The 18243-nt window shown below is 38.5% G+C and overlaps 1 protein-coding gene across 2 annotated transcripts in view; it reads left to right on the plus strand.

The window, feature by feature from the left end:
- Avl9 (AVL9 cell migration associated) overlaps nucleotides 1-17855 on the plus strand; it is a 47074-nt gene extending 29219 nt beyond the window's left edge. The window contains exons 13-16 of one of the 2 annotated variants that reach the window (XM_006506790.3): nucleotides 2224-2341; nucleotides 9308-9361; nucleotides 9781-9869; nucleotides 13215-17855. In XM_006506790.3, the coding sequence (XP_006506853.1) occupies nucleotides 2224-2341; nucleotides 9308-9361; nucleotides 9781-9869; nucleotides 13215-13330 (377 nt within the window). In that variant the 3' untranslated portion in view covers nucleotides 13331-17855. The remainder of the gene's footprint in view (nucleotides 1-2223; nucleotides 2342-9307; nucleotides 9362-9780; nucleotides 9870-13214) is intronic. The other variant, NM_030235.1, reaches the window with a different exon arrangement.
- Nucleotides 17856-18243: the final 388 nt, after the last annotated feature.

Here is an 18243-nt window from a genome sequence, read left to right on the forward strand (position 1 = left end):
GTTTCTGTGTAGCCCTGTCTGTCCTGGAACTCACTCTGTAGACCAGGCTGGCCTCAAACTCAGAAATCTGACTGCCTCTGCCTCCCAAGTGCTGGGATTAAAGGCCTGACTTTTTTTTTTTTTTTTTTTTTTATCCTCTTTATGATAAAAATGTTAAGACAGTATTGATTGTTTTCACTTCAGTTTGGCTGCTGATTACTTTGTATCAAAGGAAATGTCAGTATTTGGTAACTTTATAAAAGCTGCTTACATATTTTCAAGTTATTAAAAAATGTAAAGGAACCATTGCAAATTATATTCTGAGTGATTAGACCTTCAAAGTTTTATCCTATTCTAAAAAATATTATTTTTCCTGTTAAATGATTTAAATGGGGCAGGTGAAAATACATTTCTGGTTAAAACTACTTCATTCTACTTAGAAAACAGTATGAACTAGAAGTGGAGCTTTGCAATAAGCATTTCTACCTTGGAACTCTGGCAAATACTTGTAGACTTGTAGCAAAAATAGATTTCAGAATAATTTTTGGTTGTCATTACTGAAAAAATACATTGCTTTTTTTTTTTTTTAAACAGCAATGAAATATGTACGATATGCAGTTTACTTTCTTGTAATAGTCTATAAACGTGCACGTCTGCAGTATTGTGCAGCTTATTTGCATTTTTGTGTCAGCAGGGATTTTTTTTTTTTTGTTTTCAAATCACTATTATCATTTCCGCCTGCCAGGGTAGTCTGAAATCTAGATTTCAGGGATGTTTTCATTATAAAGAAAAAGTAATGATCATGTCCTCACTTATTTGTTGGATATTTTTAAATGTCTATCATTTCTACAAATATATCATTAGAGGCATCAAAATTAAATCTCGTAACCCAAAATTACTAATCTTAAAAAGAAAGCCAGATATCTGCTAGTTATTTGGCCTCATGAATAATCAATTCTTTGTTTTCAAGACAGGCTTTTTCTGTGTAGCCCTGGCTGTCGTGGAACTTGTTCTGTACAGACCAGGCTGGCCTCAAACTCAGAGATCTACCTGCCTCTGCCTCCTAAGTACTGGGGTTAAAAGCATGTACTATAATTGTCCAACATTCAACTTTAAAAATTAATACATGCAAGGCATGTTCTGAACACTTTACAGCTAGTAATAATTTTGGCTTTAATAATAATCCCAGAAATTACAATTTACAGAGAACAGGAAACAAGTATTGAGTTACAGAGTACTGTAACTTGGTCATCTATCTGGGTGAGAGGCTTGAGCAGTCTGGTTCAGAAGCCCATTCTTACACGTGACCAGCAGAGAGGGCTGTGCTGCAGGGGAAGTGTACCTTATTGCTGTAAATGGAACTATGTGTCTCCTGGTCCTTTCCTAGCAACAAAAAGCTACTGGCATTTCACCTTAAAAGCATAGAATATAGCCAGACATGGTGGCATAGACCTCAGATACCATCTGCCTGGACAGAAGGAAGTCAAGACAGAAGAGTCACAAGAGTTCAAAGCCAACCTGAGTGCATAGCAAGACTTTGTATCAAAAACAAAATAGCATACCTTCATGTGTAGTAAATGTGAGGCAATAGCTTCTTGAATCAGTTCCCCAGACCTATTCTGTCCTTCCAAGCAAAAGGAATGTTCGTGGACCCTTCCCCATGGTATCAATATAACAAAGAGCTACTTGGCATTAATGTGAAGATCCTATGTTGTTGTAAGTATTTTTGATAGTACAGTGCTTCAATAATTTAAGAATGAAGCACCAAATACTGAGACAAAGTCCAAACAAAGAAAACATAGGTAAAAGAAGTAGTCTACTTGCTTGTTCTTAACCTCTTTTAACATTAAGGAGATTCTAACTCTCATCATATGCTTAAGCCAATATGTCTGCTCCCTGCCATGTGTGTACTTTTTATTTAATAAATAATATAATCCTTGTAACAGAAAGGAAAACGTGGAAACATTTTGGCATAGAGAGCCTTGGGCAATGTTTGGCTCAGTCCTCTTATTTCCCAGTTAAGAAAATGAAGTTCTGAATGATTAAGTGATTTGCCAAGGGCTTCAAGGCTTCTTAACAGGGTTTCTGGGACTAGAGCCAAATTTGCTTACATCTAGGCAATTTCCCCACAATGTGGCTGTGGGACTTAAAAACATAAAGGGACTTTCACACTTTATGGTTATTAATCTTCATGCCCAGATGGCTATGATCCAGCTTAGCTTTCTTCAACCATTTTCTTGGCAGATAATGAAAAGATGTTATCAGACTATGGAACAACTTTTGTTGCCGCCTGGAAGAATACTCACAACTACAGGGTATGGAACAGCAATAAGCATCCGGCACTTTCAGAGATAAATCCAAAGTAAGCATATCCTCTAGACGTGGTGGGATGGAAAATGGTTGCTTTACAAAGAAAGCCTGTCGTTATTGAAAGAGACAGTCTTAGTATACAGCCCCTGCCTAGCCTGGAACTCACTGTGTAGATCAGGCTGGCCTCAAACTGAGAACCACCTGCCTCTGCCTTTCCAGTGCTTGGATTAAAGGTTTACTACCACTCCTTGCTTAAATACTATTTTTAATGATACAAGCATAAATTACATAAATTGGCTATTTTTATTGTACTTTGAACTTTTATTTCTTGGTAAAAATGGACAAAGTCAATTTTGTATTCAGCACCGTGTTATTGTGGGAGCTATTGTTTATTGTTTTTAGCTAAAGTAGAAGTGCAATTTAAGTGATTAAACACACACTTTCTTTTTTTTTTTTTTTTCCATTTTTTATTAGGTATTTAACTCATTTACATTTCCAATGCTATACCAAAAGTCCCCCATATCCACCCACCCCCACTCCCCTGCCCACCCACTCCCCCCTTTTGGCCCTGGTGTTCCCCTGTACTGGGGCATATAAAGTTTGCAAGTCCAATGGGCCTCTCTTCCCAGTGATGGCCGACTAGGCCATCTTTTGATATATATGCAGCTAGAGTCAAGAGCTCCGGGGTACTGGTTAGTTCATAATGTTGTTCCACCTATAGGGTTGCAGATCCCTTTAGCTCCTTGGCTACTTTCTCTAGCTCCTCCATTGGGAGCCCTATGATCCATCCATTAGCTGACTGTGAGCATCCACTTCTGTGTTTGCTAGGCCCCGGCATAGTCTCACAAGAGACAGCTACATCTGGGTCCTTTCAATAAAATCTTGCTAGTGTATGCAATGGTGTCAGCGTTTGGATGCTGATTATGGGGTGGATCCCTGGATATGGCAGTCTCTACATGGTCCATCCTTTCATCTCAGCTCCAAACTTTGTCTCTGTAACTCCTTCCATGGGTGTTTTGTTCCCAAATCTAAGGAGGGGCATAGTGTCCACACTTCAGTCTTCATTCTTCTTGAGTTTCATGTGTTTAGCAAATTATATCTTATGTATCCTAGGTTTGGGGCTAATATCCACTTATCAGTGAATACATATTGTGCGAGTTTCTTTGTGAATGTGTTACCTCACTCAGGATGATGCCCTCCAGGTCCATCCATTTGGCTAGGAATTTCATAAATTCATTCTTTTTAATAGCTGAGTAGTACTCCATTGTGTAGATGTACCACATTTTCTGTATCCATTCCTCTGTTGAGGGGCATCTGGGTTCTTTCCAGCTTCTGGCTATTATAAATAAGGCTGCTATGAACATAGTGGAGCATGTGTCCTTCTTACCTGTTGGGGCATCTTCTGGATATATGCCCAGGAGAGGTATTGCTGGATCCTCCGGTAGTACTATGTCCAGTTTTCTGAGGAACCGCCAGACTGATTTCCAGAGTGGTTGTACAAGCCTGCATTCCCACCAACAATGGAGGAGTGTTCCTCTTTCTCCACATCCACGCCAGCATCTGCTGTCACCTGAATTTTTGATCCTAGCCATTCTGACTGGTGTGAGGTGGAATCTCAGGGTTGTTTTGATTTGCATTTCCCTGATGATTAAGGATGTTGAACATTTTTTCAAGTGCTTCTCTGCCATTCGGTATTCCTCAGGTGAGAATTCTTTGTTCAGTTCTGAGCCCCATTTTTTAATGGGGTTATTTGATTTTCTGAAGTCCACCTTCTTGAGTTCTTTATATATGTTGGATATTAGTCCCCTATCTGATTTAGGATAGGTAAAGATCCTTTCCCAATCTGTTGGTGGTCTTTTTGTCTTATTGACGGTGTCTTTTGCCTTGCAGAAACTTTGGAGTTTCATTAGGTCCCATTTGTCAATTCTCGATCTTACAGCACAAGCCATTGCTGTTCTGTTCAGGAATTTTTCCCCTGTGCCCATATCTTCAAGGCTTTTTCCCACTTTCTCCTCTATAAGTTTCAGTGTCTCTGGTTTTATGTGAAGTTCCTTGATCCACTTAGATTTGACCTTAGTACAAGGAGATAAGTATGGATCAATTCGCATTCTTCTACACGATAACAACCAGTTGTGCCAGCACCAATTGTTGAAAATGCTGTCTTTCTTCCACTGGATGGTTTTAGCTCCCTTGTCGAAGATCAAGTGACCATAGGTGTGTGGGTTCATTTCTGGGTCTTCAATTCTATTCCATTGGTCTACTTGTCTGTCTCTATACCAGTACCATGCAGTTTTTATCACAATTGCTCTGTAGTAAAGCTTTAGGTCAGGCATGGTGATTCCGCCAGAAGTTCTTTTATCCTTGAGAAGACTTTTTGCTATCCTAGGTTTTTTGTTATTCCAGACAAATTTGCAAATTGCTCCTTCCAATTCGTTGAAGAATTGAGTTGGAATTTTGATGGGGATTGCATTGAATCTGTAGATTGCTTTTGGCAAGATAGCCATTTTTACAATGTTGATCCTGCCAATCCATGAGCATGGGAGATCTTTCCATCTTCTGAGATCTTCCTTAATTTCTTTCTTCAGAGATTTGAAGTTTTTATCATACAGATTTTTCACTTCCTTAGTTAGAGTCACGCCAAGATATTTTATATTATTTGTGACTATTGAGAAGGGTGTTGTTTCCCTAATTTCTTTCTCAGCCTGTTTATTCTTTGTATAGAGAAAGGCCATTGACTTGTTTGAGTTTATTTTATATCCAGCTACTTCACCGAAGCTGTTTATCAGGTTTAGGAGTTCTCTGGTAGAATTTTTAGGGTCACTTATATATACTATCATATCATCTGCAAAAAGTGATATTTTGACTTCCTCTTTTCCAATTTGTATCCCCTTGATCTCCTTTTGTTGTCGAATTGCTCTGGCTAATACTTCAAGTACTATGTTGAAAAGGTAGGGAGAAAGTGGGCAGCCTTGTCTAGTCCCTGATTTTAGTGGGATTGCTTCCAGCTTCTCTCCATTTACTTTGATGTTGGCTACTGGTTTGCTGTAGATTGCTTTTATCATGTTTAGGTATGGGCCTTGAATTCCTGATCTTTCCAAAACTTTTATCATGAATGGGTGTTGGATCTTGTCAAATGCTTTTTCTGCATCTAACGAGATGATCATGTGGTTTTTGTCTTTGAGTTTGTTTATATAATGGATTACATTGATGGATTTTCGTATATTAAACCATCCCTGCATCCCTGGAATAAAACCTACTTGGTCAGGATGGATGATTGCTTTAATGTGTTCTTGGATTCGGTTAGCGAGAATTTTATTGAGGATTTTTGCATCGATATTCATAAGAGAAATTGGTCTGAAGTTCTCTATCTTTGATGGATCTTTCTGTGGTTTAGGTATCAGAGTAATAGTGGCTTCATAAAATGAGTTGGGTAGATTACCTTCTACTTCTATTTTGTGAAATAGTTTGTGCAGAATTGGAATTAGATCTTCTTTGAAGGTCTGATAGAACTCTGCACTAAACCCATCTGGTCCTGGGCTTTTTTTGGTTGGGAGACTATTAATAACTGCTTCTATTTCTTTTGGTGATATGGGACTGTTTAGATGGTCAACTTGATCCTGATTCAACTTTGGTACCTGGTATCTGTCCAGAAATTTGTCCATTTCGTCCAGGTTTTCCAGTTTTGTTGAGTATAGCCTTTTGTAGAAGGATCTGATGGTGTTTTGGATTTCTTCAGGATCTGTTGTTATGTCTCCCTTTTCATTTCTGATTTTGTTATTAGGATTTTGTCCCTGTGCCCTTTAGTGAGTCTAGCTAAGGGTTTATCTATCTTGTTGATTTTCTCAAAGAACCAACTCCTCGTTTGGTTAATTCTTTGAATAGTTCTTCTTGTTTCCACTTGGTTGATTTCACCCCTGAGTTTGATTATTTCCTGCCGTCTACTCCTCTTGGGTGAATTTGCTTCCTTTTTTTCTAGAGCTTTTAGATGTGTTGTCAAGCTGCTAGTATGTGCTGTCTCCCCTTTCTTCTTGGAGGCACTCAGAGCTATGAGTTTCCCTCTTAGAAATGCTTTCATTGTGTCCCATAGGTTTGGGTACGTTGTGGCTTCATTTTCATTAAACTCTAAAAAGTCTTTAATTTCTTTCTTTATTCCTTCCTTGACCAAGGTATCATTGAGAAGAGTGTTATTCAGTTTCCACGTGAATGTTGGCTTTCCATTATTTATGTTGTTATTGAAGATCAGTCTTAGGCCATGGTGGTCTGATAGGATACATGGGACAATTTCTATATTTTTGTATCTATTGAGGCCTGTTTTGTGACCAATTATATGGTCAATTTTGGAGAAGGTCCCGTGAGGTGCTGAGAAGAAGGTATCTCCTTTTGTTTTAGGATAAAATGTTCTGTAGATATCTGTCAGGTCCATTTGTTTCATAACTTCTGTTAGTTTCACTGTGTCCCTGTTTAGTTTCTGTTTCCACGATCTGTCCTTTGAAGAAAGTGGTGTGTTGAAGTCTCCCACTATTATTGTGTGAGGTGCAATGTATGCTTTGAGCTTTACTAAAGTGTCTCTAATGAATGTGGCTGCCCTTGCATTTGGTGCGTAGATATTCAGAATTGAGAGTTCCTCTTGGAGGATTTTACCTTTGATGAGTATGAAGTGTCCCTCCTTGTCTTTTTTGATAACTTTGGGTTGGAAGTCGATTTTATCCGATATTAAAATGGCTACTCCAGCTTGTTTCTTCAGTCCATTTGCTTGGAAAATTGTTTTCCAGCCTTTCACTCTGAGGTAGAAACACACACTTTCTGATGTACACATTAAACAATATAAACTTCTAGATGCATTTGGTAGGGAACATGGTTTCAGAACATTTTGGTGGACTAGTCTATTATTATCTTTATATTATCTCTCAAAGAAAATGATAGGCTCAACTCTAACTTCGGTGGATTTTTTTGGCTATGGCAAAACTATATTGCCACCTGAATGTATTAAAAACAATTAAAAAGTAGACTACATTTTAATGCTAGTAAATGAAAGAACTAAGAGTTCAAAATAGTCTGCCTCACCAGTTGCAGGGTCTGGGTGCTGAGGCATACAAAGGAAATGTGAGCTGGTTTGCCAGGGACACGTGAAGTGGCTCTTCTTATAAGCTAGGTCACCCTAATTAGTCAACTCTCCAATATGTGAAGCTGTCTCAATCATTGCACCTGAGGCTGTTAACCTGAACCAACTCTGCGGATCTTAATGCTAGTACATAGGTTGAGCTAGGCTGGGCTTTAAAAATAGGTACGAAAAAATATATAAAGAAACTAAAGTTATGGGGGTTGAAATGCAGACTGGAAAGCACTCATAACTAAGTGTGATAGCACATGCCTGAAATCTCACACTCAAGAGGCTAAAGTTGGAGAAATGTAAGTTTGAAGGCCAAAACAAAAACCAAATAAACAAAGAGGACACCAGTAGATATATATACTAACATGGAAGAAGGAAATCTCATGGGGCTTCGTAGGCAGCTAAGGAATACAGAGCCCAGAGGAAACAGGAGAGAAAAAGTCTGTCTAGGGAAGAGCCCTCAAATTGTGGTCAGCCCTGAAATCATACACATACAGGTAACATTATACATTATAAAGACTGGTAAGGTGTGTGTGTGTGAGTGTGTATAACAACAATTAAAGAAATAGACGTCATGAATTTGAGAGAGCAAAGTGAGTTACGTTGTAAGGTTTGGAGGGAAGAAAGAAAAGAGGAAAAACAATGCAATTATATTTTAATTTCAAAAATAAATGTTTATAAAAGTACATATAGAAAAAAAGACACTTTGCTTTTACATTTTTAAAACAAAAAGGGGAGAAGATCAAGGATGAAGAGGCCCATTAGAGTAGTAATTAGGAAATCATGATGATCAGTAGATTTTAAACATTTTCACCAGATTAAAAATAAGAAATGAAAAAAAAAAAAAAAGAACGATGGTCTTCATTATCAGGAAGTGTAATTTGAAACATTCCAAACTAATTACCTTGAAATCTGCCTGATACTTTTTAGCTTCTAAAGAGGAATCTCTAAATTACCAAGCATAATGTATAATGTTCCCCCATCCTGGAATCACGCTGTTTGGGGAATAGGAGAAATGACTGATGAGGGACGTTTTTGTGATGTTGCAATGTTTGATACTGAACCTGGGGCTTTGCACATGTTAGGCAGCTACAAGCACAGCACGTTTGTATGATCTGTCAGCTTAGTTCTGTGATCCATAAAAGGAAGAACTGGTCTATATGCTTGCTTTGACCCAGAGCACTTTTACTGTCATTTGACAAAACTATAGCATTATATATTCATAGCTATAGCATAAGTAGCTATGGATTTCTCTTTCTCCATAACACAGGATAGAGTAACCCTGAGTTTAAGACAAGACTTGTTTATTGACCTTTCTCTTTCAGTCTTAACTATGCTTATTAAGTCATTTGTTTGGTTGATTTTGGTTTTGATTTTAATAAAATGTTTTTCCTTTGGTGTGGCAGAAATTCTCACAAAACTACAGTGCCAATTTGTTTTACATTTTGAGTTGCTTTTATAATAAACAACAGATTTTGCTGATTTACTAGCAAATTTTTATGGCCAATGACATATATTTACAGGGTGACCAGGATCAAGGTAAAGTTGTGACAGTGGCCTAAATTAGCTCCTCACCTAATTTCCTGATGTATTTTTAAGTTGGGCTAATGCTTGGTCCCTACCCCAGATGAAGTAATTCCTGTCAGAACAGTGTTAGCACTTCTGTCCCCAGTACACACATGTCCATTTCTAGCCACATTCATTTACTGCACAAGGAAAGAAGATAGAACCCAAAACTGTTGAGTCACTTGGAGAGGTCATATTTGGAATGATGCATGTGTCCCCACTGTCAGTTTTAGAGCACTATGTCCTCTTGTGTCTCCCAAAAAGTTAACTAACAGTTCATGTGACTGCATTTTGCACCATTATTGATGTATTCATAATATAAATTTAAACTTTGTTTTACAGCCATCCTTTTCAAGGCCAGTACTCCGTGTCAGACATGAAACTCAGATTCTCACAGTGAGTACTTAGAGAAAATAAGGGGAAATTATTCTGAGTCTATGCCATATGTTGCCAAATAGGTATTATGTTTACTTGATAGATTAGTGTTGCAAATAGTAACCCAGTGTGTTTAACATTCTGTAGCTCAACAGCATGTATTTCAAAATAAAAACTCTGTCTATACACAATAGTATGAGATAACAGGACTTGCCATTCTTATTTTGATGATATCCTCTCAGAAATCATATCTGTCAAGAAGATTTAGCCATAAATCTTTCTGTTCTCACCTCAGCTCATTTCTGTGTTCTTTCAAATACATTCAAGTATTTATTCATAATAATTTTGCTTTTTATTTTCTTATGATAATAGAATGGTTTGGTTGTGGGCATTCTCAAATGTTTGATATTTTTAAAAATTGTATTTCTTTTTTTTTTTAGTTCTGTTCAGAATAGTGAACGTGGCAAAAAAATTGGCAGTGTCATGGTCACAACCAGCCGGAATGTGGTACAAACAGGAAAAGCCGTTGGTAAGGCACACCCTCAGCTGGAGCTGCTTGTCATATGTATCCATTTTCTGTCTTCAGTGTGGAATTCATTACAATAAAGTTATAGAGATTTCTGGATCACATAACAATACAAGGGGGCTTTTAGAGACACTACAGATAACCAGGATTAGACTACAGATAGTAAAATCAGAATAGCTTTAGATCTGTGAAGAACTTAAAACCTGGTGCAGGGTTTCTAATTTAACCAACATCTATGTTGGCTTGGCTCTTGAGTTCTTTTCTCCTCTTCTTCCTCTCTTTTCTCTCTCACTCTCTGTCTTCCTTTCTTTTATTCAACCCCCTACTTTTGTTTGTCAAGACAGTGTCTAGCTTTGTAGTCTAGATTAACCTCAAACTCCAGATTCTCCTGATTCAACATCCCAAGTGCTGAGATTACAAACTTCTCATTGAAATTCTATTAGATATTTAAGGAAGAAATAACATAAATTGAATACAAACCTTTCATAAAGTAGTGAATAAGATAATACTTTCCAACTCACTTTATGAGGCCAGTATTAACCAGATACCCAAAGCTAGGTAAATCATTGCATGAACATATATTCTGTGCCTAGCATTTTTTCACTCAAAATTTTTTGAGGATTATTCTATGTTGTGTCGGAATAAATATCTTATTTCTTCCCACCCCCACCCCTTTTGTTTGTTTGTTGTTGAAGCCCCAGCTAACCTGGAACTTACTATATAGACCAAACTGGCCTTGAAATCAAAATCTGCCTGCCTCTACCTCCTAAGTACTGGAAAAAAAGGTGTGCACCACCATTGATCCAATTTCAAACTTAGAAACTATATTAGTTACTGTTCTTATTACTTTGACCATATCTGACAGGAACAACTCAAGGAAGAACTTTGCTTTGGCTTATGGTTTAAAGGGCACAGTTTATCAGGTCAGCAAGTCATGATGCAATTCATAACAGTGTGAGCATGTTGCTGCTGATGCTCCTTATGTCCTAGTAGATCAGGAAGCAGAGAGCTGGAGCTGGAAATAGATACAACTTCAGACGCCAATGTAACACTTCACTTCTACTGGACCACAGGTCCCAAAGTTCCTTAACCTCCCACAGCAGTACCACCATGCAGAGACAAAGTATTCAAACAAATGAGCCCATGCGGGACATTTTCTGTTACCCTTAACAGAAATAACTGTTAACTCTTATTGAACAGAACTCAGAAGCCCCAGTAGAAGAATGCCTCATAATGGTCTTTGTAACTAACATTCCTTACACCTATAGAAAGTTGGTGAAAGGACACTCTGGACTCCTTTTAAAAGACACAGAACACATAGCCCTACTTAGGATCATTTTATTGCCAGAGGAATGAAATTTGATATATATGTTTCTATATAGTTATAGTGGATTCTTATATTTAATAGAAAAAGTTAGCTTCTTTGAAGACATATACATCACTATAGTAGCACCCCCCCCATCCAAAAGAGATTATTCAAAGAATCACAGAGGATACCTAAAACTATATACACGCCATGTTTTTTTCTTGCATATCAACCTTTGATAAAACATTAACATGTAAATTAACCACTGAAATTAACAGCAATAATAGAATGAGAGAGTTATAACAGTAGATTTTAGTAAAAGTTATATGAATATATTCTGTCGCTCAAAATTTTTTTACTTTTTTTGTTTAAAGAAATCACTTTACAGCTCTTCTTTGGCATGTTCAAGTTGCCAGCTCCACAGCCCTTGCCTTTAGGGTTACTGGAACATAGACACTGCGCTACCAGGTATCTTCGTTAGGGCTATTGCTGTGATAATTACTACCAAAAGCAACTTGGAGTTGAAGGGATTTGTTTGGCTTACATGTCCTAGGACAGTTCATTGAGAGAAACAAAGGCAGGAACTGATGCGGAGACCATGGCGGAACACTACTTACTGGTTTGCTCAGGGCTTTTGCTCAGCCTCTTTTCTTACACCATCAAGACCACTTAACCACTGTGGGCTGAATCGTCCTATACTAATCATTAATCAAGACAATGCCCTATAAATTTACCTACATACCAATCTGTTAGTAGCATTTTCCCAATTAAGATTCCCTCTTTCCAGATTTGTCTAGGGTTGAGTCAAGTTAATTAAAACCAACCTGCACACCATGGGAGTGAGCCTGATAACCAAGTGACAGAAGGAACAGAAGCATGTGTACATTAGACAGAAGGAGATACGAGGAGGGACAGAACTGGATTGTGAGATAGGCCATCACTACTTAGAACAGACTGAAGTTTATAATTTATAAGTGATTTATTTCTAAGATAATTCCATTGAACATTTATAACCTGAATAGCATTGTCTGAAGATTCAGACAACAGGGAACTCAAGTGTAGGAACTGAAACCACAGGCAAAGAGGACAGCTATATTTGGTTTCTAGTGTTGCTGCTGGAATTAAATTGCAACATGAGTCTCTTCTATGTCCCCTTTCCCTAATAGCAATGACTCAAATAATCTCACATTCACAGCAACTTCAAAGATACTATTATTTAAAAACAACATGAGACCTACAAGGCTCTCTTCTAGTATAGTACTATTCTTCTAATGTAATTAGGTTCAGAGAACATGTGTGTTTGTTCTGTCTGCATGAATGTGTGGGTACCCGTGCATTGGGCCAGAAGCATTGGGTCCCCTGGAGCTAGAGTTAAAGGCAGTTTTGAGTCTCTTGATATGGGTGCTAGGAACTGAACTTGGTCCTGAAAGAACAGTAAACAATCCTAATTCCTGAGGCATCTCTCCAGTTGTATATTCAGCTATTTAAGCTCTCCAGATAATTCTGATGTTAGTCAGAGTTGCTAGTGCTGTAGCTATAAAATTATGTTATCAGCCCCCATAAAGTACCTAGTGTGGGCTCCTATGGTGAAACATTACTCAGTTTTCTTTAAGACGTGTAAATGGAAAGATAGTCTTTTGAACTAAAAAAAAATTTTTTTTTTTTTTGGTTATTTGAGACAGGGTTTCTCTGTATAACCCTGGCTGACCTGGAACTCACTTTGTAGACCAGGTTGGCCTCGAACTCAAAAATCCGCCTGCCTCTGCCTCCCGAGTGCTGGGATCAAAGGCGTGCGCCACCACGCCCGGCTTGAACTAAAAATGAACGTGGTGTCTTAGTAACTACATTATTTTACTGTGTTTCAGTGAGTTAACTTTATTCATGTTTGTTGGGTTTTCATTGTGTAACGAAATATTAGGTACAGGCTGGACATGTGGTTCAATATTAAAGGACCTGCCTACGTTCTATTCCCAGCATGCAGAAAACTTAAACCTTTTATTAATTTCATACATTTTTTCCTTTTGTTTTTCTTTTTCACACAGGCCAATCAGTTGGAGGAGCTTTTTCCAGTGCAAAGACAGCTATGTCTTCATGGCTATCTACTTTCACCACATCCACCCCTCAGAGTCTTCCTGAGCCACCCAATGGGAAGCCCTGAGTCCAGCAGAGCAGCAGAAGCTGCTTGGTTTTCTGCGGTGTAATGCTCCCTCCCCGTCTGCTGCTCCCAGGGTTTCTTCTTCTATCCAAAGGTCCATACCCAGGGACCAAGATGATAAACTGTTTACATGGACGGTTGCACTCTATCTAAATGAAAGTTGCAGTATGCTGAATGGATGAAATTACAACCGTAGCGGAATAGCTTTCCAGGTTGGGGGTTAAATCGACTACTTTTACTTCATTCTGAGCCTAATTAATGTACACAATGAACGTTGTAGTGAATTTTAAGTTCTGAGACTGTACATTTGTTTACTTAGAAGAATTTTTACATATGTATATTTTGTTCTATTTTGCTGTTTAAATATTTAGATGGCCATTGTAATTTATATTGACTAAAATTAAGTTATATTACTATTTCACTATCTCTGAAGTTAGCCCTAAAATGTATTTGTAATGGGTAGGGACTATGCATTCCAGTCTGAGTTCTCTAGGGTGGACTTCTATGGGAGGGTTGGAGGAAACCTTCTACCCACTTAAACATACTTACCAGCTCACTTCTTCCCAGAGCTGTGAAAGTAAGAACGGAAAGCTGAGGATAAGATGTCATTTTTTATGAATGTCTTCTTGTCACAGTTGGTGTGAAGCAGCAAAGATGCCCCTGTGCTTCTCCTATTGGCAGTGCTGTGCAAGGAAGCAGCAGTGGTGACTGAGCCGCACTGAAGGGCTGCCGCATGTCTGGAGGGCAGTACTTTGACAACCCACATGCTAGCTCGATCAACTCCAGTTATGTTGCTGTCTTAATCAGCACTTTGTTATCAAAATTATGTGCCTTGTTTCTTGTGAATGGTTGTCTGTTGGATCTGGATAGATCCACAGGCCTTCTCTTAGTCTTGTTCTGCATTGAGCTTTTCAAAGGCACTTGACCTCCCTACTTCCCTGACTGGAAATCTTTAGTCAGGTCTGCTACCTTCTAAAGAAAAACAAAGTGACCAATGAAGGTTAAATATAAACCATGACTTAGTTCACATTTAGAAAAGCAAGAAGTTGGCCAAGGAGATGATTTAGTGAGGAAAAGCGTTTACTGTGCAAGCATGACAACCTGAGTCCAGATCCCTGGAACCCACATAAAAAGCCACATCTGTAATCCCAGTGTCCCTACAATGAGGCGGGAACAGAGTCAGAGTTCCTCAAAACAATGTGGAAAGGAAGAACCAACTCTTGAAAATTGTCCTCTGACCTCCATGTAGGCAATGTGTCGTGCAAATTCTTATATTCACACACACAAAGACACCTCAAATGAAAGAACAGTAAGAAGCAAGAAAATGAATTCGCACCCATGCCAGGAGTCAGTTGTTTGGTAAATCAGTACAGTTGGCTTCATGTTACCACAGGCATGAATTTGCCAGCCTCTCATTTAATTCATGTTGGTCATGTATAGCTGTCATTTGCCTTTCAGGGGATCCTGAATGGGCATTCTCAGGGAGTACTTACAGGAAACAGTCTACCTTTTCAGTAACAGAAGGCATGTAGAATAACCATTATATCTACATATGATTAAAAAAGCATTGGGAAAGTAAGAGGCATTGATTATCTTTCATTTATCCTCTAGGAGGTTCCCTAAGGACTATAAAAAGAAGATAGGGCATAACTCAATATTTTTAAAATTTTGCAAGTTGGATTTTCACACAAAACCACAAAAATATGAACTACTTTAAGTTGGGCATAATAAGTTGAGAGAATCCAGTGACAATAAATTAATTGGTTAATGGGAGAAAACCATTAATTTTCTTTGGCCAGTAAATATTTGAAAAGAGAAGAAACTAAAGCCACACAAAACTGTGAAAGGCACATTAATGTTGTGCTGAGACTATTAAGAATTCCTTGTTAGATACCATTTCATGTGGCTGCAGCATGCTGATATATCCATGGTAGTTGACATTGCTAGGAGCCCTGCCTGGGTTAGCTAATAAGGTAATGATTCATTCTTTAGTTTGTACCAGGTTTATATGACTTGCCGAATTGCCTGCTATTACTTAAACAAAAGCAATGCAGCACTGACTTTGAAATATACTTGGGGACAAAATGTAACTGGTTTTGTTTCACACTCCCCATTTGAGTGTGTATGGTTCCCCTGTGTATGGTCTCACAGTCTTGCCACACAGGTCTCTAAATTGCCAACTTCCTCCCTCTTGTCTCAACTGGGATTATAGGAGCACACTACTGTGCCAGGCTTAAGTGTATATTTTAATTGAACCTTCTCTTAATGTAGTTAAAAACTTAACTCTTAAAATGGTTACTTAACTGGTCAGCCTAAAATAACTTACCTTGGAATATAAAACATCTTGGAATGGTCAAAAGACTATACTCCTACTTCCTTCAGGTTCTTGGAAATGTTGGCTTTTCAAGGGCCATAGGCCATTTTGTTGCTGGGGGCATCACCTAATGCAGCAGCCTGTGTCATGGAGAACAGGAGATACAGCCAGTGAGCCCAGACACGTGAAGTCTGTATTTTAGGCTCCAGTGAGCTAGACTAACTCGGAAGAGTAGTCTCCCTCCAGTGCTGGCATGGTAGTCCTTTAGTCAACACCTGGCCTTTTGACTATTGCCAGGAGATGTGGCTATTGGAAACCATGCTTTCTCCAGTGATTGCCAGTGCTCTTGTGTCTTAAGAACTGAGTGTTTGTAACTAGACCTGCAGGAGCGAAAGTCAACCAGCATTTTTCAGGTTTCCAGCAGGCAGACATTGACAGTAGCTGCACTGCTGTTGAGGTAGTTTTGATCGTAGTGTAACGACAAAGGCACAGATAAGGAAGAGAATACAAGCTGTGAGTCTGGAGTAGAGTAGAAATTCTGAAGCTGCGTGTAACAGGATGTAGAGCAATTGTATATGTATATCTGATTTATAACCAACATGAATTGTCCACCCCCAAGTCCTTCACTAGCTCTCAAGCCTGAAAACAGTTCTCTCCTTTTGCGGTAAGAAACAGTTGGCTTTCTTGGGCAGCAAAGTAGAGTGCATGACAGGACTTCCTCAGTCTTTCTGCTTTTCACATTTTGTACTAAGCAGTTAACTGATTTTTAGAATAGCTTTCTTTAGAAATTCAAGGAAAGCAAATTAGGAAAACACAAATGAGAAGCTATTACATGGCTGAGAAACAGGGCACTTAAGTCTGAATGGAGAGTATTTTGACATCAGTATTTAACCTACTAAAGGCATGAGTTTAGACAAGTTAGAATTGTAATCTGCTATTGACATTTCTAAGTGAAGCTATAACATTCTTTAGCTGGTAGGCAGGTATTATTGAAGCTGTATATTTTATAGAGAAAATTTTGAGGGAGTTAACAGCCAGTGGCTCTCTTCCTTCCATGTTGATAAATTTAGAAGTCCTGCGGCCAGCATCCTGATTTATACCCACAGGCAGTGTCTGCTGCAGCCTCCACAGAGGGCAGCCTGTTAGGACAGAAGCTGCTGCCTCCTGCCTGTGGTGCTAGCTGCACCAGCCTGTTCATGTGTTGGGGCATTGCTTAGGATCCCTGAAACATTTGCACACTGTGGTTCTTTAAAGAGAAATGGCCCAGCATTCATGGCTTTCCACACCATCTTCTGGTAGCCTTTAACTATGACAGAATGCTCCTTGAATCACTTGAAGATGACCATCATTCCTCATAACCTAATGTGCCGGTTTTCTCATCCAAGTCTTCTGACTTCGTTAGCTTGGAATTCTTTTTCCGTAATTTCCAACATTCCACAAAACTTTTTTTTAGAGAAAAAAGGATCTTGTTTTTATTTTTTCGTACAAAAAACTCCATAAAAATGACTTCCTACCTACATTATGAAGAAGAAACTGGCTGCCTCGTATACTATAACACTCCAAAATGAAAAGATTGTGCATGTCTAAGGGGTTGGATATATTTTGTAAAACTCTAAATACATTTGTATTTCTGTGCTGTTCAGAAATTTACCTTTTTACTTATACTAATTAAAGATGCAGAAAACTATATATTTAAATCATGTATATGGAACGCAATTTAAGGGGTTTCCAATCGTATTTTTCATCAGCTTCCCATGCACATAGTATGCTGCTGAAGTTTCTTTTTTGTGCAATATAAACATTTGAACATTTCAAGTCAGGTACTGAGCCAGAAAAGGTCATTGAAGTTTTCAGAGAACTGCCTAAAGCGTATTTTATTCTGTTGAGATACTGTTATTTTATAGCTGGGAAACCAAGATTGTGCATTACATGTTTCAGTCCACTTGATCATTCCTTTCTAAATTTAGAAAGCATGTGATTAATGACTTGGTGGAGGTACTTAATGATTGGAAAACAGTTTTTAAGGAAGTCAAGCTATAGCTTCTCTTTCCTCCAGTGGCTTTGTAGTTTGTGCCGGTTCATTTCTGTTGTCATTTGTTTTTTAAAAACATATTCAAGTTATAAATCATGTCTAGTCATACTGAACTGTAGAGCTTCTATTGTACATTTATTTTAAGGAAAACCTAATAATAAAATTATCCTGTTTCTCTTGCACACGGGCTATTGATCTCCTAGACTTAACTGCGTGTTGTCTGTGTGATCTCTGGCCTTCACAACTGGGCAACAGTGCATTCTTCATTTGTCAAGAAAGCAGCGCATGGGTGAGCTGAAGGACTACACATCCAGTTTAGCTTCCTCCTGATACTGCTTATCACCATACGCTTTCTAGCTATGACCTCTTCGGAAAGAGCTTTATGTAGCGTCTGGGGAACTCTGAGGAATGCTGCGCAAGTACTAAGGATATTGGTCATGTAATCACTCATGGACAGGGCCAGGGAAGGAGAAAACTGCACTCCCGCCATCCATTTCTCCACTTGGACTGGTAAGGTTCAAAATAATACACTGAGGATTCCAGGTATGTGTGCTGTGCACCATGGCTCCA

This window comes from Mus musculus, chromosome 6 (assembly GCF_000001635.26).
Source record: "Mus musculus strain C57BL/6J chromosome 6, GRCm38.p6 C57BL/6J".
Taxonomy (NCBI): domain Eukaryota; kingdom Metazoa; phylum Chordata; class Mammalia; order Rodentia; family Muridae; genus Mus; species Mus musculus.